General features: G+C 38.8%; 1 protein-coding gene across 8 annotated transcripts in view; it reads left to right on the top strand.

Moving 5' to 3' along the window:
- Positions 1-27,922, top strand: part of ARMCX5 (armadillo repeat containing X-linked 5) — a 135,742-nt gene that overhangs the window by 9,456 nt on the left and 98,364 nt on the right. Inside the window, exons 4-5 of one of the 8 annotated variants that reach the window (XR_014259024.1) lie at positions 7,755-9,359; positions 22,212-24,282. The exons of 4 other annotated variants lie outside the window; for them this stretch is intronic. Coding sequence is in view for 2 of the 4 variants with exons in the window: in XM_082447625.1 (XP_082303751.1) it covers positions 9,171-9,359 (189 nt within the window). In the remaining 2 variants the exon portion in view is untranslated. Of the gene's footprint in view, positions 1-7,754; positions 9,360-22,211; positions 24,283-27,922 lie in introns of those variants that run through there. 3 more of the 8 variants (XR_014259023.1, XM_082447624.1, XM_082447625.1) reach the window with 3 other exon arrangements.

Genomic DNA, 27,922 nt, shown 5'->3' with positions numbered 1-27,922 from the left:
GACATTAAGTACATTTACACTGTCATTTAACCATCATCAATATCAATCTCCAGAACTTTTTTTTATCATCCCAAACTGAAACTCTGTATCCATTAAACAATAACTTCCCACTACCCACTCTGATCAGGCCCTTGTGAGCACTATTCTATTTTCTGTCTCTACAAATTTGACAAATCTAGATACAATGTATCCAGAATGTATCTATAATATTTGTTACTTTGTCTGGCTGTTTCATATAGCATAATATTTTCAAAGTTCATCCTTGTAGCATGTATCAAAATTTTATTTATTTTTAAGACTGAATAATATTTCATTGTTTGTATATACCACATTTTGTTTATCTATACATCTGTCAATGGACATTTTGGTTGTTTCCAATTTTTGGCTGTTGTGAATCATGCTGCTAAGAACGTTGGTGGTACAAATACCTGTTCGAGCCCTTGCTTTCAATTATTTTGGGTAAATAACTAGAAGTGGAATTGTTACATCATATGGTAATTCTATGTTTAATTTATTTGAAGAACTGACATACTGTTTTCCACAGTGGCTGAATCATTTTTCATTCACATCAAAAATTCACATGGGTATCAATTTCTCCACATCCTTGCCAACATTTGTTATTTTCTGTGTTTTGATAATACCCATCTTAATGTGTGTGAGGTGGTATCTCATGGTTTTGCTTTGTATTTCCCTAATGACTAGTGATGTTGTGTATCTTTTCATGTGCTTATTGGCCATTTACATATCTTCTTTGAAAAAAATGTCTATTTGAGGCCTTTGCCCTTAAAAATAAATCCTTAAAAATAGGGTTGTTTGGTCTTTTTTGTTATTGTTGTTAGGTTTTAGGAGTCCTTTAAATATTCTTGATATTAACCCATTATCATATATTATGATTTGCAAGTATTTTCTCCCATTCTATGGCTTGCCTTTTCACTGTCTTGAAAGGGTCTTTTGATGCACATAAGTTTTTAATTTTGACAAAGTCCAATTTATCTTTTTTTATGTTTTGGTGTCCTATCCAAGAAATCATTGCCAAACTCAATGCCATAAAGTTCTTTCCTATGTTTTCTTCTAAGAGTTTCAAAATTTTAGCTCTTGAGTTTGTCATTGATCCATTTTGAGTTAAACTTAGTATGTGGTATAAGGTAAAGCTCCAAATCCATTCTTTTGCATGTGGATATTCCCAACACCATTTCTTGAAAAGAATGTCCATTTCCCATTGAATGATCTTGGTACCCTTGTCAAAAATCATTTGGCCACATATGCAAGGGTTTATTTCATGGCTCTTTATTCTGTTTCACTGGTTTATATGTCTATCTTTATGTTGGTACCATACTGTTTAGATTGCTGTAGTTATTGTAGTAAGCTTTGTGTGATGTTGTGATTTATAAGTAATATAATTGGTCACTCAGAGGACCAAAATATATTTCTCATATATATTTGGTCTCCATCCATGGTTCCTGGCTCACAGCTCCTGAAACCCTTGAAATTTCCTGAATGATAAGAGCAATGGGAGCCGTTTTGTCATAATATTTGGTCTCTTGTCCTCAGTTTCTAAAATCCACTTCAGAGCCATTATGGTGAAACGGGTGTATTATTACTCATAACAAGCCTTTTTCCACCACAACTGGGTTTATGTTAATGAGGTGACTTTTGGAAAGCACCAAAGATGGTGTCCGTCACCGGAGGAACCAACTCTGTGATTAGAGGGTCGTAATATTCAGTTGAAACCCCTCCTATTACTTCCTTGGAGGGGAGAGAGGCTAGAAGTTGAATCAACCACCAATGGCCAATGATTTAATCAGTCATGCCTATGTAATGAAGCCTCCGTAAACACCCAAAACGATGGGGTTTGGAGAGCTTCTGAGTTGGAGAACATGTGGAGATTCTGGGACAGTGGAGCGCTGGGAGAGAGCATGGAAGCTCTGTACCCATTCTCCATACCTTGCCTTACGTATCCATCTGGCTGTTTCTGAATTACATCCTTTGATAATAAACCAGTAATCTGGTAGGTAAAATGTTTCTCTGAATTCTGTAAGCCACTCTAGCAAATTAATTGAAATCAAGGAGGAAGCCATAGGAACCTCTAATTTATAGCCAGTTGGTAGCTGGCTAGCCGTACAGGTAGCAACCTGGATTCGCAGTTGGCATCTGAAGTCCAAGGAGGGGGTCGTGGAAACCTCCAATCTGTAGTTGGTCGGTCAGAAGCACAAGTAATAACCTGGGCTTGAGATTGACATTTGAAGTGGAGAGCAGTCTTGTGGGACTGAGCCCCTGACCTGTGGACTCTGATGCTCTCTCTGGGTAGATAGTGTCATAATTAAGTTTAATCGTAGGACACCTTGCTGGCATTTGAGAATTGTTGTTGTTGTAGGAAACTATCTTCCCCCCAACACCCCGAGACACACACATTGGAATTGGGTTCAGAACCACTTTAGTTGGTGTCAGAGAAGTGAGATTTGCTAGAAAGCCCTGGCTCACATAAACATGTAGTTTGGGAAAAGAAAGGATGAAAGGGTGGGGGTTGAGGAACCTTTGATTCATGGTCATGCATGGTATGGAACAACAGCTGTGCTACAATCCATTACTAAGGGTAAAAGTTACCAGTGGAATTTAGGGATGGATCTGTTGATGCAAAATTGACAGTCAGTCTAAGAAAGAAATAGAAAATTTTATTTGAGACAGCCTGAGGATTATAACTAGGAAGGCAGACTTTCAGAAAGCTCTGAGGACTGTTCCACCTGTTAGAGGTCAAAGCACAGTTATATACATTTTTGAGAAAAAGGATTATATATCAAGTGATGTACTGACAGTTTACACAATCAGGATCTACATGTACAAAGTGAGTAGGGGGCCATCATGACCCCTTACAAGATTAAGAAGGAAGGTTATCTCCTAGGGAGGTCTGGTTAGTGCAGATGCACAATACACACTAGAGGAGAGGGAGGAAGCCCGAAGGGGCAGAGAAAAATTTTACGTTTAAATTTTTCTTGTCTTGCCATAAAATATGAATTTTATTTCATCAAATCCAACTCCTGGGGAGTTGTCTCACTAGATGAATAAGGAAATGCAGACTAATAAGAAAGAGGTAAAATATACAATCCCTTGGTAACTGTTATCTGTTAATAGCTAAACTTAAAGTAAAAGAGAGTGCTGGATCAGACCCTGATGCTAGACCAAGCTCAGATTTCAGTGAGTCTGAGCTTCAGCCACTAGCCGCACAGCTGCCCCCACTCCAAGGTAAAAATTATGCAGGGGCAACAGAAAGTACCTCTAAGACCTCTGGTCACCAAGAAGGTAGTCATTGTAGGGTGAGGGGAAAACCAAGAAACTATTGAAACCAGAGGACATAGTGTGAAGGAGTTGTTTTATTTGGTAGATTGATATCATCAGTTTACTGAGGAACCTTTACTGAAATAAATTGTGAGAGTGACTAATTTAGGAGCCGTGTCTTTGGTTTTGAGTGCTGCAGAATGAAAGAGCATGTTTGGGTTGGTACAGGTTGCACAGATCACTATAGAACAATCACAGATGGCTATGTGTGATCCAAACACACAAGAGGTTTTTTCTGAAGGAACAACTAGCCTGGTAGATGGGATAAAGACCACTGTAAGGTCTGTTTACCCTGAGAAGGGGACTGTCCATCTTCCTCTATGAATGCCAAGCGGAACACCCCAGATGAAGCAGCTGATATGCTTTGTATGCAAGCCATGTGGGACTGGCTTTATGATGACCAGGATATTCACCCAATGAATATACTTGTTATCCAGGTCATAGTAGATGCTGTGGTTAAAGGGCTTCTTTTACATGGATACCCCATTGTAACCTTACTGCTGCAAAACCGAGGGATAGTTCAAGAAGCCTTATGGAATTTGCTGTCTCAGCTTCCCCTCATGGTCTTATAGATGCTAATAAAAATATTAGGTTATTAACAAGAGAATGGAGACAGCAGAGGAGAGAATCAAGAGAATAGTTTTAGCAGGGTAGGAAATTTTAAAGTTATTAAGGAATAAGGTGAATAAAGCAAATGTTGATAGGAGTGGAACAAAGAAGATAGAAAGAGGAGAGTCATGGGACTCATCGCAGCAGGGTGGAAATCTTTAGATGATAATTAAGAAGCAGAGTGAATAAAACAGATCTTGATGGGCTTAAAACAGAGATTTTAATACAACACTACCAAAGGACTTGCTGGCCCTCCAACATTAAAGGGCCCTAAAGAAGTCAGCTCTGTTTACCACAATTTGGAGAAATTTTGAAAGCCAGAGAGCAGAAATTACAATGAGAAATCTGACCAATCACTTAGGACAAGGGGTAAACAATTAATATAAGATTGACAAATCTTACATAAGATTTAAGATATATAAGACTTTATATAAGTGTTCATATAAGTCTTATACATAAGACTTTATGTGACTTATAGAGTCCTTTGGCTCTACCCCTTGCTAAGGATCCAAAACCTTTTGCACAAGCTTGGGTAAAATAGTCGGGGTGAAGAAAAGTTTCCAGAACTCCTTGATACAGGAATCCTATGAACTGTGGTACCAAAATCCATTGGTGAAACCTTGACTCGGGCTACAGTTCAATTGAGAGAACATAAAAGTGTAACGGTTAATTGAATTATGAAAGTTGGAATGTTACCTGAATGTTTTCTGGGAATGGAAACTATGTCTGGCTGGGGAACACCTCCCTTACCTAGTATTGTAAAACCAAAACCTATTGATGAAGTCCTAGTGGAGGCTACAGTTAGGAATATAAGGGTTGATGAAATTAAGGTAAAAGTTTGTAGGAGAATTGGTATATTTAAACAGGTTTTATGTGAAGTGGTGGCATCTTTTTTTTTTCTCTTTTTACCTGATTGTATTGTGGGGATGGACATTATAACTGACTGGTGAATGTTTCCCATACCTAGTATTGTAAATAGAAGGCATGTAAATCTACCCTTCAAGCAGTGCTAATTGGACATGCTAAATGGGAACCAGTAAGATTGCCCGAGCCAAAACAGCGTGGAGTGGAGGCTGAGGTGCTGATAGGCTGTGTGATACCCCTATGTGAGGCATAGAATAGACTGGGGCATATGACAAGAGCTGTGAGCACCTCGACAACTACTGGCACTTTGGACTAGAGAATTTCCATTTGAGGGGCATTTACTACCTTGCAATCAGTGATTAATTGAAGCTACCCCTAAGACTGACTGAAGGACATAAAGTGATCTTGAAACTTGAAACAGCCATAATATCTAGGATTATGGGGATGGCAGTGCCCAGAAGAGTTCCATAATAAAATGGAAATGGTTTATAAAGGAACATGCTGCCTGGGAGATGCAAGGAGGAGATACTCCTGAGAGCAGGGAGCCTCTTTTAACCAAGGACTGACTCTGGAACTGTGTGAGGAGCTACTGGATTCTGTTGTAACTTGGACAGTGCCCTATAAAGAGCCCTTAACTGACCAACAAAGAGCTGCTTGGCTTGTGGATGGCAGTTCCATGGTGAACAGACAATATCTTGGAAATGTTTGGAAAGTCACCACTCTGATTGAAGAAGGTAAAAACAGATCAGCCTAGTGTGCTGAATTGCATGCTGTTTTCCTAGCAGTGGTAGAAGAATTGAGCAATGGCAAAAGCCCTTATGTTTGGGTTTTTACCTACACATGGACAGTAGCCCATGGCCTGGCCATATGGTCAGGTAGATAGACAATGGAAAACTGGACTATTAAAGGGATGGCCTTAATAGGGCACAGCCTCATGGAAATCACTGGGAATTTAAGGGGTACATTAAAGTAGGACATGTTGATGCCCATCAGAAGAACCCCCTTCCAAGGTTCAGAAGGTGATTGGAACCACTAAGTGGACATTTTGGTGTGCTTCCTTGATGTGGCCACCTGGGTCCATGAAATGAGTGGACATGGGGGAGTTGCAGCAGTGCAAAGATGGACCGAATCTAGACATATTTCTCTTGCACCCTCTGAGGCAATGCCAATAAGAACTGTTCCGTATGCCAGCAAAAGAGACAGACTGCAGATGGCTATGTGGCAGATTCCTTGGGGGTTGCGGGGAGGCCCTGATTAGAGCTGACAAGTCAGACTAATGCTGGTAACCCTGGGAGGCTACAAATGAGTCCTGACAGGAATATAGGAATAGACATTGACTCTGCACTGGGCTTTGCCTACCCAGTAGTAGATGCAAATGCTCAAAAGTACTATAACAGAAGATATTGCACAAATTTGGACGGTTGAGAATCATTTCTTTAGACCAAGGAACAAACACACTTTACATCGCATGATGTCCAGCAGTGGTCAGAAAAATAACCTCTTTAGAGTCATAGTTTGATAGAGAATTGGAATGGGCAGTTAAAATATTGGCTGTCTAAAATGGTGGTGGGGGGAAATAAAGGCATGAAGGGCTGGCTTACGTGCCTTCACGAGTATGTGCTCACACTCAAGCTGAACATGAGTGGGGCTAAAAGAGTGCCCCCACAGGATAGATTTCTGTTTTTCTGGTGGATCAGGGGAAGAGGGGGTGGGGAAAATGTTGGTATTCTGTCTTCTCCATATCACCTCAACTTTTTCTTTTCCCCACCACTTGATACAATGGTCACAGGACCAGGGCTGCAACTACAAGGGCATGAAACAAGGATGATTCCTAAGCAAGAAACTATTTACCTTTATGTCAGAATTCCTAAGGGCCTGATGGGGCAGGATATGCCTTCACCCAATCTGGGAAAATTAGGATTAACAGTGAATGCAGCTATATTGCCTGGTGATAAAGATAGCTCACCTGTGTAACTTCTGCACCTGTGTTACCTTACCTTATCTGACTAGAAGTGAGCTGAGGGGGTGGGACTTGCTAGACTAGTATTGCTGCCTGCCATCTAGACCAGTACAGTGACTGAACCTAATGTCCTTTCCAAAGATGGAAAAGTTTGGGTGTAAGTGGAGAGAATGAAAAATAGTAGCTGTGGGTTAGAAAATGAATAAATGGTTATGTAATGAGAGAAATCCAGTATTACATGAACATCTCAAAAGAGGCCCAGAGCAAAAGATGATATTGCCTCTCGGCTCAATTATACTAGATCACTGAAAGGGTGAAGCCATATATTGCTGAGATCACTCCTGCTTTTGGAAACTGACAAGATTGAATAGAAGCCTGCAAACCTCAGTGGCCTTGCCCTGGGAGACATTTTCATAAGATTTCATAATGGATTCAATAGTTATTAGTGACTGAATGAGATTCTAGTAATGTGCCATATCTTTTGACATTTTTTATTGTTTTGCTATAAGGGATCTGTGTTCAAAGACCAAGAGGTGGACTGCAATACTGTGATTTATAAGAAATATATTTTGTCATTAAGATGATCAAAATATATTTCTCGTATATATTTGGTCTCCATTCACAGTGCCTGGCTCACAGCTCCCCAAACCCTTGGAATTTCCTGAGTGATAAGGCAATTGGAGCATCTTTTGTTATAATATTTGGTCTCTGTCCTCAGTTCCTAAAATCCACTTTAGAGCCATTAAGGTGAAATGGGTGTCTAATCAGACTTTTTGCCCATTTTTTTAAATGGGTATTTGTTTTCCTGTTGTTTAGTTTTAAGAATTCTTTGTATATTTTGGATATCCGTTCTTTATTATATATGTATTTTGCAGAGATTTATTCCCAGTCTCTGGCTTGGTTTTTCATTATCTTAAAAAAATTTTTTTCAGGGAGCAGAGGTTTTTAATTTTAATAAAGTCCTACTTAAGAGGTTTTTCTTTCATAGATCATGCTTTTGGTGTTTAAGGACTCATTGCCAGAAGTGATGTTAGCAACATGGCCAAATACGACATTCCTCGAACGTATGCCCCATTCAACAATAACAATTTAGCATCCATCTACAGACAAAAGTGCCTTTGTGAAAGCTGTGGGATCCAACACCATATGCCACAGGACCCCGAAGGAGTCTCACCCACTCGTGCCTCAGGTAATACACATACAGATCTCAGTCCTGGCTGCGGACCCTGCAGTGAACCATGTGCTGGTCCCAGTCCCTCTCAGCCATGGTCTGGGAGACCCTGAAGAACACTGTCAATCACCTACGGATGAGACAATCACCCATGGACAAGAAAGCCTTTATGGAATTCTAGGTTTCCAGCAGAGAAGGTCCAGCATGCTGTTGGAGGAAACAAACAAACAAATATATAATATATATATTTGAGTTTGGATGCATTGGAGAGGGAAGGAGTAACATTTTGACTTTACCTGCACCACCCCTCCCCCAAGCAATACCCCTCAGTTCCAAGAGACACTTTTTTGGCCAGTGATTTCTCCTGCGGGGATGGGGGAAGGAGTGAAAGTGTGTTAAGGAGTGCCTGGCTTTCCCAGCTGTGTGGGACACGGCCAAGAGGCCCATTTCTCTCTCATTCCATTCAGAGTACCGAGTCATCAGCTGCATGACTGGGAGTGGGAAGAGGCTGAGAGAGTGACATATAGGACTTTTGGAGGGCACTAATGGGACATAGATCCTACTAACTGCTTCACGGACTCTATCAAGAAGCCAGCCCACAAGCCACTTGGGACATCTCACGTGTGGATCCCTACAACTGGCCCACTGGCACCCCCAGAACACTGCTTGCCTCACCCCCACAAACCTCCACCCTGTGGCCCACTCTGTGTTCTCAAAGGCAGCAAGAGCAAGCTCTGGCAGACAGCTTGTGAGCATGCACAGAAGGCTAACCTGAATCTGAGAGCCACGGAGAGGCCACAAATTTGGCCTCTTTAGCTTTAGCTCTGCCCTTGGAAAAGCAAAAGGGAGGCTGTCAGCACCCAGTCTGGTGCATTGCAGGATTGAGAGAAGTATACAAATTTATGAATTCTGCCACAAGCAGGAGCAAGAAGTGAGAAGCAGTCATATCCATAAAAGGTCTGTGAAAGCCTCAGAATCCCTAGCAGGACTGAAGGAAGGTATTTCTCTCCTTAAGTTAGTAAAGACTGAAGGAGATGACTACTACTTTAAATGCAAAGAGTGCAATGCAAGACTTCAAGGAACAAGAAAAATCAAGGAAATTTGACAACACCAACGGAAACATGACATCACCAAAGTAAGGAGGTTGAATCAGTAAACAAAAATCTCATAAAGAAAAGCCCAGGACCATGTAGTTTCCCAGGTGAATTCTACCAAACATTTCAAAAAGAATTAATGCCAGTCCTTCTCAAACTCTTCCCCAAAATGGAAGAGGATGAAACATTCTCAAACTCATTTTATAAGGCTTGCATTACCCTTATACCACAGTCAGACAAGGACACCACAAAAAGATGTTCTCAGTTTTTCACTATTGAGAATGATGTTGGCTGTGCTTTTGTCATATATGGCCTTGATTATGTTGAGGTAAGTTCCCTCTATGCCTACTTTCTGGAGGGTTTTTATAATAAATGGGTGTGGAATTTTGTCAAAAGCTTTTTCTGCATCTATTATCGTATAGATTTTATCCTTCAGTTTGTTAATATGGTGTATCACATTGATTGATTTGCATATATTGAAGAATCCTTGCATTCCTGGGTTAAACCCTACTTGATCATGGTGTATGATCCTTTTAATGTGCTGCTGGACTGTTTGCTAGTATTTTATTGAGGATTTTTGCATCTATGTTCATCAGTGATATTGGTCTGTAGTTTTCTTTCTTTGTGACATCTTGTCTGGTTTTGGTATCAGGGTGATGGTGGCCTTGTAGAATGAGTGTGGGAGTGTTCCTCCCTCTGCTATATTTTGGAAGAGTCTGAGAAGGATAGATGTTAGCTCTTCTCTAAATGTTTGGTAGAATTCGCCTGTGAAGCCATCTGGTCCTGGGCTTTTGTTTGTTGGAAGATTTTTAGTCACAGTTTCAGTGCTTGTGATTGGTCTGTTTTTATTTTCTATTCCTTCCTGGTTCAGTGATGGAAGGATGTGCTTTACTAAGAATGTGTCCATTTCTTCCAGGTTGTCCATTTTATTGGCATACAGTTGCTTGTAGTAATCTCTCATGATCCTTTGTATTTCTGCAGTGTCAGTTGTTACTTCTCCTTTTGCATTTCTAATTCTATTGACTTGAGTCTTCTCCCCTTTTTTCTTGATGAGACTGGCTAATGGTTTATCAATTTTGTTTATCTTCTCAAAGAACCAGCTTTTAGTTTTATTGATCTTTGCTATTCTTTCTTTCATTTCTTTTTTTTATTTAACATCTTTATTGGAGTATAATTGCTTTAAAATGGTGTGTTAGTTTCCGCTTTATAACAAAGTGAATCAGTTATAAATATACATATGTCCCCAAATCTCTACCCTCTTGCGTCTCCCTCCCTCCAACCCTCCCTATCCCACCCCACTAGGAGGTCACAAAACACCGAGCTGATCTCCCTGTGCTATGCGGCTGCTTCCCACTAGCTATTTTAGGTTTGGTAGTGTATATATGTCCATGCCACTCTCTCACTTTGTCCCAGCTTACCCTTACCCCTCCCCGTATCCTCAAGTCCATTCTCTAGTAGGTCTGCGTCTTTATTCCCGTCTTGCCCCTAGGTTCTTCATGACCTTTTTTTCTTTTTAGATTCCATATATATGTGTTAGCACATGGTATTTGTTTTTCTCTTTCTGACTTACTTTACTCTGTATGACAGACTCTAGGTCCATCCACCTCACTACAAATAACTCAATTTTGTTTCTTTTTATGGCTGAGTAATATTCCATTATGTATATGTGCCACATCTTCTTTATCCATTCACCTATTGATGGACACTTAGGTTGCTTCCATGTCCTGGCTATTGTAAATAGAGCTGCAGTGAACATTTTGGTACATGACTCTTTTTGAATTATGGTTTTCTCAGGGTATATGCCCAGTAGTGGGATTGCTGGGTCGTATGGTAGTTCTATTTTTAGTTTTTTAAGGAACCTCCATACTGTTCTCCATAGTGGCTGTATCAATTTACATTCCCACCAACAGTGCAAGAGGTTTCCCTTTTCTCCACACCCTCTCCAGCGTTTATTGTTTGTAGAGTTTTTGATGATGGCCATTCTGACCGGTGTGAGATGATATCTCACTGTAGTTTTGATTTGCATTTCTCTAATGATTAATGATGTTGAGCATCCTTTCATGTGTTTGTTGGCAATCTGTCTATCTTCTTTGGAGGAATGTCTATTTAGGTCTTCTGCCCATTTTTGCATTGGGTTGTTTGTTTTTTTGATATTGAGCTGCATGAGCTGCTTGTAAATTTTGGAGATTAATCCTTTGTCAGTTGCTCCATTTGCAAATATTTTCTCCCATTATGAGGGTTGTCTTTTCGTCTTGTTTATGGTTTCCTTTGCTGTGCAAAAGCTTTTAAGTTTCATTAGGTCCCATTTGTTTATTTTAGTTTTTATTTCCATTTCTCTAGGAGGTGAATCATAAAGGATGTTGCCGTGATTTATGTCATAGAGTGTTCTGCCTATGTTTTCCTCTAAGAGTTTGATAGTGTCTGGCCTTACATTTAGATCTTTAATCCATTTTGAGTTTATTTTTGTGTATGGTGTCAGGGAGTGTTCTAATTTCATTCTTTTACGTGTAGCTGTCAGTTTTCCCAGCACCACTTATTGAAGAGGCTGTCTTTTCTCCACTGTATATTCTTGCCTCCTTTATCAAAAATGAGGTGACCATATGTGTGTGGGTTTATCTCTGGGCTTTCTATCCTGTTCTATTGATCTATATTTCTGTTTTTGTGCGACTACCATACTGTCTTGATTACTGTAGCTTTGTAGTGTAGTCTGAAGTCAGGGAACCTGATTCCTCCAGCTCCGTTTTTCTTTCTCAATATTGCTTTGGCTATTCGGGGTCTTTTGTGTTTCCATACAAATTGTGAAATTTTCTGTTCTAGTTCTGTGAAAAATGCCAGTGGTAGTTTGACAGTGCTGCATTGAATCTGTAGATTGCTCTGGGTAGTATAGTCATTTTCACGATGTTAGTTCTTCCAATCCAAGAACATGGTATATCTCTCCATCTATTTGTATCATCTTTAATTTCTTTCATCAGTGTCTTATACTTTTCTGCATACAGATATTTTCTCTCCTTAGGTAGGTTTATTCCTAGGTATTTTACTCTTTTTGTTGCAATGGTAAATGGGAGTGTTTTCTTAATTTCACTTTCAGATTTTTCAGCATTAGTGTATAGGGATGCAAGAGATTTCTGTGCATTAATTTTGTATCCTGCTACTTTACCAAATTCATTGTTTAGCTCTAGTAGTTTTCTAGTACCATCTTTAGGATTCTCTATATTGTATCATGTCATTTGCAAACAGTGACAGCTTTACTTCTTCTTTTCCAATTTGGATTCCTTTTATTTCTTTTTCTTGTCTGATTGCTGTGGCTAAAACTTTCAAAACTATGTTGAATAATAGTGGTGAGAGTGGGCAACCTTGTCTTCTTCCTGATCTTAGTGGAAATGATTTCAATTTTTCACCATTGAGAACGATGTTGGCTGTGGGTTTGTCATATATGGCCTTTATTATGTTGAGGAAAGTTCCCTCTATGCCTACTTTCTGGAGGGTTTTTATCATAACTGGGTGTTGAATTTTGTTGAAAGCTTTCTCTGCATCTATTGAAATGATCAAATGGTTTTTCCCCTTCATTTTGTTAATATGGTGTATCACATTGATTGATTTGCATATATTGAAGAATCCTTGTATTCCTGGGATAAACTCCACTTGATCATGGTGTATGATCCTTTTAATGTGCTGTTGCATTCTGTTTGCTAGTATTTTGTTGAGAATTTTTGTATCTATGTTCATCAGTGATATTAGCCTGTAGTTTTCTTTCTTTGTGACATCTTTGTCTGCTTTTGGTATCAGGGTGATGGTGGCCTTGTAGAATGAGCGTGGGAGTGTTACTCCCTCTGCTATATTTTGGAAGAATTTGAGAAGGATAGGTTTTAGCTCTTTTCTAAATGTTTGATAGAATTCACCTGTGAAGCCATCTGGTCCTGAGCTTCTGTTTGTTGGAAGAATTTTAAACACAGTCTCAATTTCAGTGCTTGTGATTGGTCTGTTCATATTTTCTATTTCTTCCTAGTTCAGTCTCAGAAGGTTGTGCTTTTCTAAGAATTTGTCCATTTCTTCCAGGTTGTCCATTTTATTGGCATAGAGTTGCTTGTAGTAATCTCTCATGATGCTTTATATTTCTGCAGTGTCAGTTGTTACTTCTCCTTTTTCATTTCTAATTCTATTGATTTGAGTCTTCTCCCTTTTTTTCTTGATGATTCTGGCTAATGGTTTATCAATTTTGTTTATCTTCTCAAAGAACCAGCTTTTAGTTTTATTGATCTTTGCTATCATTTCCTTCATTTCTTTCTCATTTATTTCTGATCTGATCTTTATGATTTCTTTCCTTTTGCTCACTTTGGGGCTTTTTTGTTCTTCTTTCTCTAATTGCTTTAGGTGCAAGGTTAGGTTGTTTATTTGAGATGTTTCTTGTTTCTTAAGGTAGGATTGTATTGCTATAAACTTCCCTCTTAGAACTACTTTTGGAGCATCCCATAGGTTTTGGGTCGTCGTGTTTTCATTGTCATTTGTTTCTAGGTATTTTTTGATTTCCTCTTTGATTTCTTCAGTGATCTCTTGGTTATCAAGTAGTATATTGTTTAGCCTCCATCTGTTTGTATTTTTTACAGATTTTTTTACTGTAATTGATATCTAATCTCATACACTGTGGTTGGAAAAGATACTTGATGCGATTTCAATTTTCTTAAATTTTCCAAGGCTTGAGAATATTCCATGAGCACTGGAGAAGAAGGTGTATTCTGCTGTTTTGGAATGGAATGTCCTATAAATATCAATTAAGTCCATCTTGTTTAATGTATCATTTAAAGCTTGTGTTTCCTTATGTACTTTCATTTTGGATGATCTGTCCCTTGGTGAAAGTGGGGTGTTAAAGTCCCCTACTATGATTGTGTTACTGTCGATTTCCCCTTTTATGGCTGTTAGTATTTGCCTTATGTACTGAGGTGCTCCTACGTTGGGTGCATAAATATTTACAATTGTTATATCTTCTTCTTAGATTGATCCCTTGATCATTATGTAGTGTCTTTCTTTGTCTCTTGTAATAGTCTTTGTTTTAAAGTCTGTTATGTCTGATATGAGAATTGCTACTCCAGCTTTCTTCTGATTTCCATTTGCATGGACTATCTTTTTCCATCCCCTCACTTTCCTTCTGTATGTGTCCCTAGGTCTGAGGTGGGTCTCTTGTAGACAGCATACATACGGGTCTTGTTTTTGTATCCATTCAGCCAGTCTATGTTTTTTTGTTGGAGCATTTAATCCATTTACATTTAAGGTAATTATCAATATGTATGTTCTTATTACCATTTTCTTAATTGTTTTGGGTTTGTTATTGCAGGTCTTTTCCTTCTCTTGTTATTCGTGCCTAGAGAAGTTCCTTTAGCATTTGTTGTAAAGCTGGTTTGGTGTTGCTGAATTCTCTTTTCTTTTGCTTGTCTATAAAGATTTTAATTTCTCTGTCAAATCTGAATGAGATCCTTGCTGGGTAGAGTAATCTTGGTTGTAGGTTTTTCTCCTTCATCACTTTAAATATGTCCTGCCACTCCCTTCTGGCTTGCAGAGTTTCTGCTGGAACATCAGCTGTTAACCTTATGGGGATTCCCTTGTGTGTTATTTATTGTTTTTCCCTTGCTGCTTTTAATATTTCTTCTTTGTGTTTAATTTTTGATAGTTTGAATAATATGTGTCTTGGCGTGTTTCTCCTTGGATTTATCCTGTATAGGACTCTATGTGCTTCCTGGACTTGATTAACTATTTCCTTTCCCGTATTAGGGAATTTATCAACTATAATCTCTTCTAATATTTTCTCAGTCCCTTTCTTTTTCTCTTCTTCTTCTGGGACCCCTATAATTCGAATGTTGGTGTGTTTAATGTTGTCCCAGAGGTCTCTGAGACTGTCCTCAGTTCTTTTCATTCTTTTTTCTTTATTCTGCACTGCAGTAGTTATTTCCACTATTTTTTCTTCCAGGTCACTTATCCGTTCTTCTGCCTCTTCTGCTATTGATTCCTTCTAGAGAATTTTAGTTTCATTTATTGTGTTGTTCATCATTGTTTGTTTGCTCTTTAGTTCTTCTAGGTCCTTGTTAAAGGTTTCTTGTTTTTTCTCCATTCTTTTTCCACGATATTGGATCATCTTTGCTATCATTACTCTGAATTCTTTTTCAGGTAGCCTGCCTATTTTCTCTTCATTTGTTAGGTCTGGTGGGTTTTTGCCTTGCTCCTTCATCTGCTGTGTGTTTCTCTGTCTTCTCATTTTGCTTAACTTACTCTGTTTGGGGTCTCCTTTTCGCAGGCTGCAGGTTCATATTTCCTGTTTTTTTTGGTGTCTGTCCCCAGTGGCTAAGGTTGGTTCATTGGGTTGTGTAGGCTTCCTGGTGGAGGGGACTAGTGCCTGTGTTCTGGAGGATGAGGCTGGATCTTGTCTTTCTCGTGGCAGGACTGCATCCGGTGGTGTGTTTTGGGGTGTCTGTTGCCTTATTATGATTTTAGGCAGTCTCTCTGCTAATGGGTGTGGTTGTGTTCCTGTCTTGCTAGTTGTTTTGCATCAGGTGTCCAGCACTGTAGCTTGCTGGTCGTTGAGTGGAGTTGGGTCTTTGTGCTGAGATGGAGATCTCTGGGAGAGCTTTCGCTGTTTGATATTACGTGGGGCCGGGAGGTCTCTGGTGGACCAATGTCCTGAACTCGGCTCTCCCACCTCAGAGGCACAGGCCTGACACCTGGCCAGAGCACCAAATCAGTAAACAAATCTACCAATGATAATAAACTCTAAATACTAAACTAAGATAAACATAAAAGCAGAAGCAAATTAGAAGAAGAAAGCAAACTCCAAGTCTACAGTTGCTCCCAAACTCCACCGCCTCAATTTTGGGATGATTCGTTGTCTATTCAGGTATTCCACAGATGCAGGGTATATCAAGTTGATTGTGGAGCTTTAATCCACTGCTCCTGAGGCTGCTGGGAGAGATTTCCCTTTCTCTTCTTTGTTCACACAGCTCCTGTGGTTCAACTTTGGATTTGGCCCTGCTTCTGCATGTAGGTCGCCTGAGGGTGTCTGTTCTTCACTCAGACAGGACGGGGTTAAAGTAGCAGCTGATTCTGGGGGCTCTGGCTCACTCAGGCCGAGAGGAGGGAGCGGTACAGAGTTCAGGGCGAGCCTGTGGCGGCAGAGGCCGGCGTGACATTGCAACAGCCTGAGGCATGCCGTGTGTTCTCCCGGGGAAGCTGTTCCTGGATCACAGGACCCTGTCAGTGGCGGGCTGCACGGGCTCCCAGGAGGGGAGGTGTGGATAGTGACCTGTGCTTGCACACAGGCTTCTTGGTGGCTGCAGCAGCAGCCTTAGCATCTCATGCTAGTCTCTGGTGTCTGTACTGGTAGCCGCGGCTCGCGCTTGTCTCTGGAGCTCATTTAGGCGGTGCTCTGAATCCCCTCCCCTTATGCACCCCAAAACAATGGTCTCTTGCCTCTCAGGCAGGTCCAGAGATTTTCCCGGACTCCCTCCCGGCTAGCTGTGGCGCACTAACCCCTTCAGGCTGTGTTCACGCAGCCAACCCCAGTCCTCCCCCTGGGATCTGACCTCTGAAGCCTGAGCCTCAGCTCCCAGTGCCCACCCACCCCGGCGGGTGAGCAGACAAGCCTCTTGGGCTGGTGAGTGCTGGTCAGTACTGATCCTCTGTGCAGGAATCTCTCCACTTTGCCCTCTGCACCCCTGTTGCTGAGCTGTCCTCCGTGGCTCTGAAGCTTCCCCCCCGCTGCCCCACCCCCGTCTCTGCCAGTGCAGGGGCTTCCTAGTGTGTGGAAACCTTTCCTCCTTCACAGCTCCCTCCCAGTGGTGCAGGTCCCATCCCTATTCTTTTGTCTCTGTTTTTTTCTTTTTTCTTTTGCCCTACCTGGGTACATGGGGAGTTTCTTGCCTTTGGGGAAGTCTGAGGTCTTCTGACAGCATTCAGTAGGTGTTCTGTAGGAGTTGTTCCACATGTAGATGTATTTCTGATGTATTTGTGGGGAGGAAGGTGATCTCCACGTGTTACTCTTCTGCCATCTTGAAGGTCTCCTGTCAGATCTCGTTTTTTAATCCTATCCTGACAGTCTCTTCCTTTTAATTGGTGTATTCATACCATTCATATAAAAAGTGATTATATTGAATTAATATTTACCACATTTGTAACTATTTTCTGTTCATTGCCATGTTTTTGTTTCATCTTTTGTCTTCCACTCTTTTTCTGCCTTCTCTTGTTTTAATTGAGCATTTTTTATTATTCTGTGTACTCTCCTCTCTTAGCATATTAATTATGTATGCTTTTTAAAATTTTCTTAGTGGTTGCTCTAGAATTTGTCATTTACATTGGTGACTAGTCTAAGTCCAGTTTCAAATAATACTATACTGCTTGTGTAGTTCTCATACTTTATTATAATGTACTCCCAATTCCTCTCTCCCAACCATTACAATATTGTTGCCATTCATTTCAACTATATACAGTAATCACTGAATATATTGTTTCTATTGTTATTTTGAACAAACTGTTATTTGATCATTAGGAATAAGAAAAATGAAATATCTTTTAAGTTCATCTATTCATTCTCAAATTCTCTTCCTTTCTTCACATAGATAGATCTTGGTTTCACACCTATATAATTTTCCTTCTTTATGAAGAATTTAACATTTTTTACAAGGCAAGTCTACTGTGAATAAATTCTCTCAATTTTTATTTACTTGAGAAAATCTTTATCTCTTCTTCACTTTTGAAGAAGTATTTTACTTGATACAACATTCCAGGTCAGTGTGTTTTTTTCTTCAACACTCTAAATATTTTACTCTACTCTTTTCTTGCTTGTATAGTTTCTGAAGAGAAGTCCAATGTAATTTTTTCCTTATTCTCCTATAAGTAAGGCATTTTTTCCTTTGGCTTCTTTGAAGATTTTCTTTTGTCTGATTTTCTAAAGCTTGAATATGATATGCCTAAGTGTAGATTTTTTGATATTTATTCTGTAGGGTGTTCTCTGAGCTCCTTTCTGTAATTTACATCTATCATTAATTTTACAAAATTTTCAGCCATTATTACTTCAAATAGGTATTCTGTTTATTTCTCTCATCTCCTTTTGTTATCCCATTATTCATATGTTACAAATTTTTTTTAAATGGTATAAGTTATTTTCGATATATTTATTTTGCCTTACAGGCCTCTTCAGGAATTCAAAGCAGTTTCTGCCCTGCATCGAGGCCCAGAGATAGAAGAGAAACTGCTAAAAGCTTACAATTACACACAGAAAGCACAACTTTTGTAATTGTCCCACAGTTCTTAAATCTTCTGTTCTTTGTTTTTCATTCTTTTTTCTATTTGTTTTTTAGTTTGCATAATTTCTATTGGCATATCTCCAAGCTCACTGATTCTTTCCTTGGCCATGCCTCATCTACTGATGAAGGTATTCCTCACATGCATTCTTCATTTCTGTTAGAGTGTTTTTAATGTCTAGCATTTCATTTTGATTCTCTCTTAGGGTTTTCATCTCTCTGCTTACATTACCCGTCTGCTTTTGCATGTTGTCCACTTTTTCTATTAGAGCCTTTAGCATACTGGTCTGATTGTTCCAAAATTTGTGCCATATCTAAGTCTGATTCTGATGCTTGCTTTCTCTCTTCAGACTGTGTTTTCCTTTTAGCATGCCTTGTAATTTTTTGTTGAAAGCCAGACAGGATATATTGGGCAACAGAACTGAAATAGGCCTTTAGTGTAAGGTTTTATGTTTATCTGTCTAGGAGTCGTTAGACTGTGTTTAATGTTTTCTGTAGTTGTAGGTGTCAGAGACTAAAATTTTCTCTAGTGTCCTTGCTTTTCCCCTGCGCTGTTGTCTTTGGCTTCCTTAGAGAATCCTTCCTCTATAGGGTCTGAGACTTATAGTTGTTTCAGCTGTAATACCTTGTTAGTATACAGGAGCCTAATTGCTATGGTAATAAAGTGTGAGGACAAGGGGAATTTTTCTATAGTCTTATGATTAGGTCTTAGTCCTATAGTGAACCTGTACCCCTGTGCTGCTACCTTTATACATGCTTCTCAGCTCTGTGCTCCCCATTAAGTGGTACAGGAAGGCTAGAGGGGACTGGAGATAAGTATTTCCCTTCCCTCACATTGAATGCTAACAGGGGCTGGAGTTTGGTGTTTCATTCCCCTAGGTCAGTTAGGCTCTGGTAAAACTCAATTCAGTTAGGCTCTGGTAAAACTCAATTCAGTTAGGCTCTGGTAAAATAATTTCCCTTGGGGGTAGCAGGCATTTGTTAAGGAGAACAGAATGCTCTGGGTATATTTCAGATGGTTACTTTTTCCCTCCACCTACTAGAGGAACAAGGATGTATTTCTCCACTCTTTACCTTGAGAACCTGGCAGGGCTCTTGATGGTAAAATTCATGAAAGTATGGAGACCCCTCTCAGGGAACCCCCTGGATTTTTTAATTCTAAAACTAGATCACACAGAGCCTCCAGCAATTCATCAATTACTGTATAAGTGTTCCAGTACTGACTCCAGTATTAATAGAAACATTTAAACTTCATGAGAGCCCACTGAGAGCAGTGGGTTTCTGCTCTCAGTAACCTATGGTTCTCAGTATCCACTTCTCTCTTTAGTTTTGGATGCATTGGCTTGTCCTGTGACCTCAATTCTCTGATGGATCTCAAAGATACTGATTTTCAGTTTGTTCAGTTTTTTTCTTACAGTGACAAAGGGAATGATGACTTCCAAGCTCTTTACATGTCAGACTGGAACCCATAAGTCTCAGTATTATGATTTTTTGACTGTTCTTTCATGCTACTGAACATTTCTTGGTAGATATTATCTTAGTCATAAGTCCCCTAGTCACAGGGCCATGTAGGTATCATAATGTCCTTCTTAAAAAAAACAAGTTTGAGAACAACCTTTTTTCTTTGTCTTTTCTTTTTTTTTTTTTTTGGCTCATGCTACGCAGCTTGTGGTGGGATCTTAGTTCCCTAACCAGGTATTGAACCCAGGCCCTCAGCAGTGAAAGCTCAGAGTCCTAACCACTGGACCACCAGGGAATTCCCCAGAGTTATTTTTTATATATGGTATGAGGTAGGGGTCCAACATCATTCTTTTGCATGTGGCTTTCTAGTTGTCACAGAAGCATTTATTGAAAAGACATTTATTTTCTTATTGAATGGTCTTGGTACCATTGTCAAAAGTCAGTTGTCCATAGTTGTAGGAGTTTATGCCTGGACTCTCAAATATATTCCATTTATCTATATATGTATTCTTATGCCAGTACCACTCTGTTTTGATTACTGTAGCTTTGTAGTATGTTTTGAAATTAAGAATTGTGAAGGGGCTTCCCTGGTGGCGCAGCGGTTGAGAATCTGCCTGCTAATGCAGGGGACACGGGTTCGAGCCCTGGTCTGGGAAGATCCCACATGCCGCAGAGCAACTAGGCCCGTGAGCCACAACTACTGAGCCTGCGCGTCTACAGCCTGTGCTCCACAACAAGAGAGGCCACGATAGTGAGAGGCCCGCGCACCGTGATGAAGAGTGGCCCCCGCTTGCCGCAACTAGAGAAAGCCCTCGCAGAGAAACAAAGACCCAACATAGCAATCAATCAATCAATCAATCAATCAATCAATCTTTAAAAAAAAAAAGAATTGTGAGTCTCCCAAAGTTGTTCTTTTTCAAAATTGTTTTGACTATTTGAGGCCCCTTACAATTCCATGTGAATTTGAGAATCTGTTTTTCCAATTCTGCTAAAAAGGCCTTTGGAATTTTGATATTGATTGCATTTGTGGATTTTTAGCAAGAGCCACATGGTCTCTGTTCATTTTTTTTATTGAAGTATAGTTGATGTACAATATTATATGTTACACATGTACAATATAGTGATTCACAATTTTTAAAGATTATACTCCATTTATAGTTATTATAAAATATTGGCTATATTCTCTTGCTGTACAGTATATCCTTGTAGCTTATTTTATACGTAATAGTTTGTACCTCTTAATCCCTTACCCCTATATTGCCCCTCCCCTCTTTCCTCTCCCTACTGGTAACCACTAGTTTGTTCTTTATATCTGTGAGTCTGCTTCTTTTTTGTTATATTCACTAGTTTATTTTTTAGATTCCACATATAAGAGAGATCACACAGTATTTGTCTTTCTCTGACTTATTTCACTTAGCATAGTACTCTCTGGCTCTGTCCATGTTGCTGCAAATGGCAAAGTTTCATTCTTTTTTATGGCTGAGTAGTATTCCATTGTGTGTGTGTGTGTGTGTGTGTGTGTGTGTGTGTGTGTGTTTGTGTATCACATCTTCTTTGTCCATTCATCTATTGATGGGCACTTGGGTTGTTTCCATGTCTTGGCTATTGTAAACAATGCTGCTGTGAACATTAGGGTGCATGTATCTTTTTGAATTAGTGTTTTTGTTTTTTTCAGATATATACCCAGGAATGGAATTGCTGGGTCACATGGTAGTTCTATTTTTAGTTTTTTGAGGAACCTCCATGCTGTTTTCCATAGTGGCTACGCCAATTTACAATACATTCCCACCAACAGTGTACGAGGGCTCCCTCTTCTCCATATCCTCGCCAACATTTGTTATTTGTGTTCTTTTTCATGATAGCCATTCTGACAGGTGTGAGGAGATATCTCATTGTGGTTTTGATTTGCATTTCCCTGATGATTAGCAATGTTGAGCATCTTTACATGTATCCGTTGGCCATCTGCATTTCCTCTTTGGAAAAATGTCTCTTTAGGTCTTCTGCCCATTTTTTAATCAGGTTGTTTGTTTTTTAAATATTTTTTAATTTTTAAAAAAATTTTTAAAGTTAAAAAAATTTTTTTTAATGTTTCAAACATTTTTTTTTTTTTTTTTTTTTGCCACACCACGCAGCGTGTGGAACTTCTCCAACCAGGGGGACCAGGGATCGAACCTGTGCCCCCTGCAGTGGAAGCATGGAGTCTTAACCACTGGACCACCAGGGAAGTCTGGGTTGTTTTTTTGATGTTGAGCTGTATGAGCTGTTTATATAATATATGTTGGCTATTAATCCCTTATTGGTCATATCATTTACAAATATTTTCTCCCGTTTAGTAGGTTGTCTTTTCGTTTTGTGAATGCTTTCCTTTGCTGTGCAAAAGCTTTTAAGTTTAATTATGTCCCATTTGTTTATTTTTGCTTTTATTTCCTTTCCTTTAGGAGACAGATCCAAAAAAATACTGCTACGATTTATGACAAAGATTGTTCGGCCTGTGTTTTCCTCTAGGAGTTTTATGGTTTCTGGTCTAGTCTGTTCATTTTGATTATGAGGCTCTTTTATTTAGCAAGCTACATTGTCAAAGATGCAAATGAATCTTAGATTCTGGTAGTAAACACAATGTGGAGACTTTTTAACCTCATCACTTTCGTAAACTCTGTATATCAGAGATCCAGAACCACCATATTTATATGTTAGTTGGAAATAATTCATCATCATTAATCCTTGCAGGGAAAAATACCATAAATTGAATGTTTGGGACATGCTATTATAGTTTGCTATTCAAAGGATGCTAGCAGTTATAGCATCTCTTTAAAAACATTGATAATATCATATATGCTTTTCTGTACCTTTTTAAAAATTACAAATAGCTTTTTCCAGGAATAGAAAGGCTAGTCAGGACTTAGGAAAAGAAGGGCTGTTGCTACTCCTCAAAGGATTCAATAGACATTAGGGAACATACTAGTTAGTAATCATACACTTGTAGACCATATGCTGAGTTTTTCCACCTACTTTATTTTTATCTGCCACTGTTATCACAAAATAATACTTATGAGTTCACCTTTCCTCACAGAGCAGTAAACAAGCTTGAGATTTTTAAGCCTGAAAATAGGCCTTGGTGCTATTTCCTAAATTCTAAATAATCCCCTTAAACTCCAGCAACATCTTATCAGCTGTTGTTTTACAGCCTTATGATTTAGAGCATACAGCAGTAGGGTTAGGGCAGAGTGGATAGGGACTTTGTGATGTGCTTAATATCAATATTCTCAACAATTCACCTAGGTAATTCCCTAAAGAAGAGTTCTAGTATATCTCTCTACTGCTTAAAATCAGAGACCACTTTTCTTAGTTTCCTATTGGTCCTGTGACAAATTACTACAAATATGGTTGCTTAAGACAACATGAATTTATTATTTTAGTGTTCTGGAGGTCAAAAGTCCAAAATTAGTCTCACTGGGATATATGAAGATATTGGCAAGGCTGATTCCTTCTGGAGGCTGTGAAGGGTGAATCCATTTCCTTGTCTTTTTTGAGCCTCTAGAGTCTGCCTACATTCCTTGGTTCATGGTCCTTTCCTTGCATCATTCCAAACTTTGATTCCATTGTCCCATCTCTTCCTTCTGTCTTTGACCTTCTTGCTTCCCTCTTTTAAGGATCCTGTACTTACATTTGCCCATCTTCATAATCCAGGATAATCTTCCCATTTCAAAATCCTTAACTTATTTACATTAGCATGTAAGGTAACATACTGACAAGTTCCAGGGATCAAGATATTGACATCTCTGGAGGGGAGGGGCATTATTCAGTCTACCATACAACTTACAGTAAAGGCAGTGGTCACAGAAACAGTAAAGCAAGTTCCAGATGGGTAGATACTGTGGTAAAACAGGCTATTCATATATTTTGAGTTTTTAGTATTATATGGACATATTTGACAGACATCCATCGAGTCATCACCCATGAGTTCACACAAGGGTGTATTATAATAAAGTGCAAACAAATGATGTCAAACTCCCCAGGTTTCCTTTCCAAAGCGGAGTTGTGGAATTTTACCATTCTGTACATTTCACCTCACAATGAACTAAACAACTTGGAAACCTGTTCTGTGGTGGACTTCCTGTACATATGATAAGGGTTCATTTTAACTTTCTCTTTAGCATGATAACCCTCTGTTATGGGCTAAATTGTTCCCCTTTCCCCAAATTCATATGTTGAAATCCTAACCTCTTATACCTCAGAATGTGATTATATTTGGAGACAGGGCATTTAAAGAGGTGATCAAGTTAAAATGAGGCCATTAGACTGGTGTCCTTATAAGAAGTGGAAATTTGAACACACAGGGAGACATCAGACATGCATGTGCACAGAGGAAAGACCACATGAGGACACAGCAAGAAGGTGACCATCTGAAATCCAAGGGGAAAGGCCTCAGGAGAAACCAAACCTGCTGACACCTTGATCTTGGACCTCTAGCCTACATACCTGTGAGAAAATAAATTTCTGTTTAAGCCACCCAGTCTGTGATATTTTGTTATGGCAGCCCCAGCAAACTGATACATCCTCAAACTTTTATTTATTGGCTTGGCATCTTACATCAGTTTGGGAAAACAGAAGACCCATGTTTATGGTTAATATATAGAATTTTGTGGACATTTCTTTAAAATTCCAAATTTTATAAATCCTAGCAAACCAATAGCCCTTTTTCAGTATTATATCCAATTCCAGTGTGGTAGTGTGTATACATTAACTTTCTATCTGCTTTAGATGGCAGAATAAAAAAACACTGGGTGGGGTACTTTCACCTTTACCAACAAAAAATATTATCTCCAACAAACTAATTAGTCTAAAGATTTTTAATGGGGTGCTTCTTAGTTTGGTCAGTGATAGAAGCACGTAAAAGTGTAATAACTCTCAGATTTAAAATCATAGTGTAAACTGATATGATTTATATAATCAACAGAAAAGACACCCCAGTGTTCTGGAGGCATTTATATATTCAACAGGTATTGATTAAGCAATCTATTATGTGCCAGGAACCGTTCCTAGGTCCTGGGAATATAGCATAGAAAAAAATAAAGTGTCATCCTCATAGAGCTTACATTTAGGGATGAAGGGAAACATAATAAAGTAAATATATAAAATATGTAATGTAATATTAAGTAGTGATAAATGCTATGGAGAAAAGTAGAACAGGGTATGAGGATAGAGGATATTGGAAGGGAGGATCCTATTTTGGATGAGATAGAGAAGTTCTCTGTGAGTAAATACATGAAAGAACTGAGGGAATGGAGCATGAAGCTATCTGCAGAAGAAGTATTCTAGGCAGTGGGAACAACAAATGTAGAGCTCCTTGGGTAGAGATGTGATTAGCTTATTCAAGAAACAGCAAGGAGGCCAGTGTGGCTCAAATGTAAGCAAAGAGAGAGTGGTTGGAGAGAAGTGTAAAGTGGTAGCCAGGGGCCAGATCTTGTGAGATACTGTAGGCCATGGAAAGAAGTTTAGGTATTATTCTAAGTGTTATGGGAAGCCATTAGAGGATTTTGACAAGGGGAGCAGTGTGATACAACTTATGTTTTTAAGGGATAATCCTGTCTGCTGTGTAAAGAATGGACCCTAGGGAAACAAGAATGGAAACAGGGAGACCAATTGGAAGCTAGGAAGTAATTGCAATGGTCTAGGTCAGAGATGATAGTGGCTTGGACTAAGGTGTTAGCTGTGGAAATGGTATTAAGTGTCCAGCTTTGGCATATATTTTAGCGGTAAATCCAATGGATATTATGCATGGATTGAATGCAAAGTAAGAGAGAGGAATCAATGATGATTCTGATGCTGAGCAACTGAGTGAATAAAGCTGTCATTTACTGAGATGAATGAAGACTGGGAAGAGCAGGTTTTAGGGGCAAGGTCATGAGCTCAGGTTAGGACATGTTGAGTTTGAGATGCCTTTTATATGTATACATGGAGATGAAAAGTAGGCACTTGGATATATGTGTCTCGGAATGTTGAAAGAGTTCTAGATTAGAGATAGAAATTTGAGAGTCATCAAGGTACAGATGGTATTTAAAGCCATGAAACTGGATGAGATCACTAAGGAATATAGATAATGTAAGTAGCAAGGGAAGAAGTCCAAAGATTGAGCTCTGGGGCATTTCAATATTGAGATATAGGAGATGATAATGAACTAGTAAAAGCAAAATCGAAAAAAGAAAACTAAGAATGTGCAGTCAGGAGTAGCCAGTAAAGTAGGAGAAAAACCAGGAGAGTATGGTATCCTGAAAGCTAAGTCAAGATGTTTCAAGAAGGAAGTTTTCAACCCTGCCTAACACTGCTGATAGGTAAGGTGACAGAATATTCCTGTTTTCCCAGGAAAGTCCCAGTTTATGTCTGTTGTACAGAAATAATTGTTAACAAAATCCTTTTTCACTCTCAGAAATGTTGCAATTTGAATGATAAATTGTATGGTCACTAGGATGGTAGGTCAAGATGAGGATTGAGAACTGATTATTGGATTTACCAACATGGACATCATCAGCAATTTTGACAAGAGCAATTTCAGTGGATCAGTGAAACTTCATTGGATGTTGGAGATGAAAGATTAGCATGGTTTCAAGAGAAAAGGAGGAGACAGCATTGATATGGTAACTGAAGACCACAGTTGTAAGGAATTGTGTAGCAAAAGGAATCTGAGAAATGGGGTAATAGCTATTGAATGATATGGGGTAAAGAGAAAATTTTGTTTTTAAGATAGGAGATAGTACAGTATGTTTGAATATTGATGGGAATATTCCACGAGAGAGGGAAATTTTTAGGATAAAAGAGAGAAGAAAATTTTGGAACAATGACCTTGAGTAGGAGAGTTGGGATATCATCCAATGGACAAATGGACAGGCAAGCTTTAGATAGCAGCATGGACATTCATTCAGAGAACATCAGAAAAGGCAGAATTTATGGGCACAGATGCAAGTAGATATGGCAGTAGGAGTTTGTGGAAGTTCTCTTCAAACTCCTTTTATTTTTTCAATGAAATAAGAAGCAAGGTTATCATCTGAGACTGAGGAATAGGTAGGAGGTAATTGGGGTTTGAGGAGAGAAGAGAAGGTATGATGTCTTTTTTTTTAATATATATGACATAAGATTTGCCATTTTAATTAACTATATTAAATTTTTTTTTAATTTTTATTGGAGCATAGTTGATTTACAATGTTGTGTTAGTTTCAGATGTATACCAAAGTGAATCAGTTATACATATACATATATCCACTCTTTTTTTTTTAGATTCTTTTCCCATATAGGCCATTACAGAGTATTGAGTAGAGTTCCCTTTGCTGTACAGCAGGTTCTTATTGGTTATTTATTTTATATATAGTAGTGTGTATATGTCAATCCCAATCTCCCAATTTATCCTTCCCCCTTATCCCCTGGAAACCATAAGTTTGTTTTCTACATTTGTGACTCTATTTCTGTTTTGTAAATAAGTTCATTTACACCCCTTTTTTTTAGATTTCACATATAAGTGATAGCATATGATATATGTCTTTGTGTCTGACTTCACTCAGTATGATAATCTCTAGGTCCATCCATGTTGCTGCAGATGGCATTATTTTGTTCTTTTTTATGGCTGAGTAATATTGCATTTTGTATATATGTACCCATTTTAACTATTTTAAGTGGATAATTAAGTGGCATCAGTTGCATTCATAGTGTTGTATATCCATCACCACTATTTCCAAAAACTTTAATCATTTGTTATGAGTTGAATTGTGTTCCCCCAAAAGATATGTTAGAGTCCTAACATCTACAAAAATCAACTCAAAATGTATTATAGTCTTAAACATGTGACCTGAAACTAAAACTGTTAGATAAAAGCATAGAGGATGACAAAACTAAACAACAACCTACTGAATGGGAGAAAATATTTGCAAATGATATGACCGATAAAGGGGTTAATATCCAAAGTATATAGATAGCTCATACAACTCAGTATCAAAAAGACAAACAACCCAATTAAAAAATGGGCAGAAGACCTGAATAGACATTTTTCCAAAGAAGTCATATAGATGGCCAACAGGCACTAATCAACATTGCTCATCATCATCAAAGATGCTCAATGTCTCTAATCATCAGAGAAATGCAAATCAAAACCACAATGAGA

Source organism: Balaenoptera physalus (assembly GCF_965194825.1).
Source record: "Balaenoptera physalus genome assembly, chromosome: X".
Taxonomy (NCBI): domain Eukaryota; kingdom Metazoa; phylum Chordata; class Mammalia; order Artiodactyla; family Balaenopteridae; genus Balaenoptera; species Balaenoptera physalus.
This window is presented reverse-complemented; position numbering and strand designations above follow the sequence as displayed.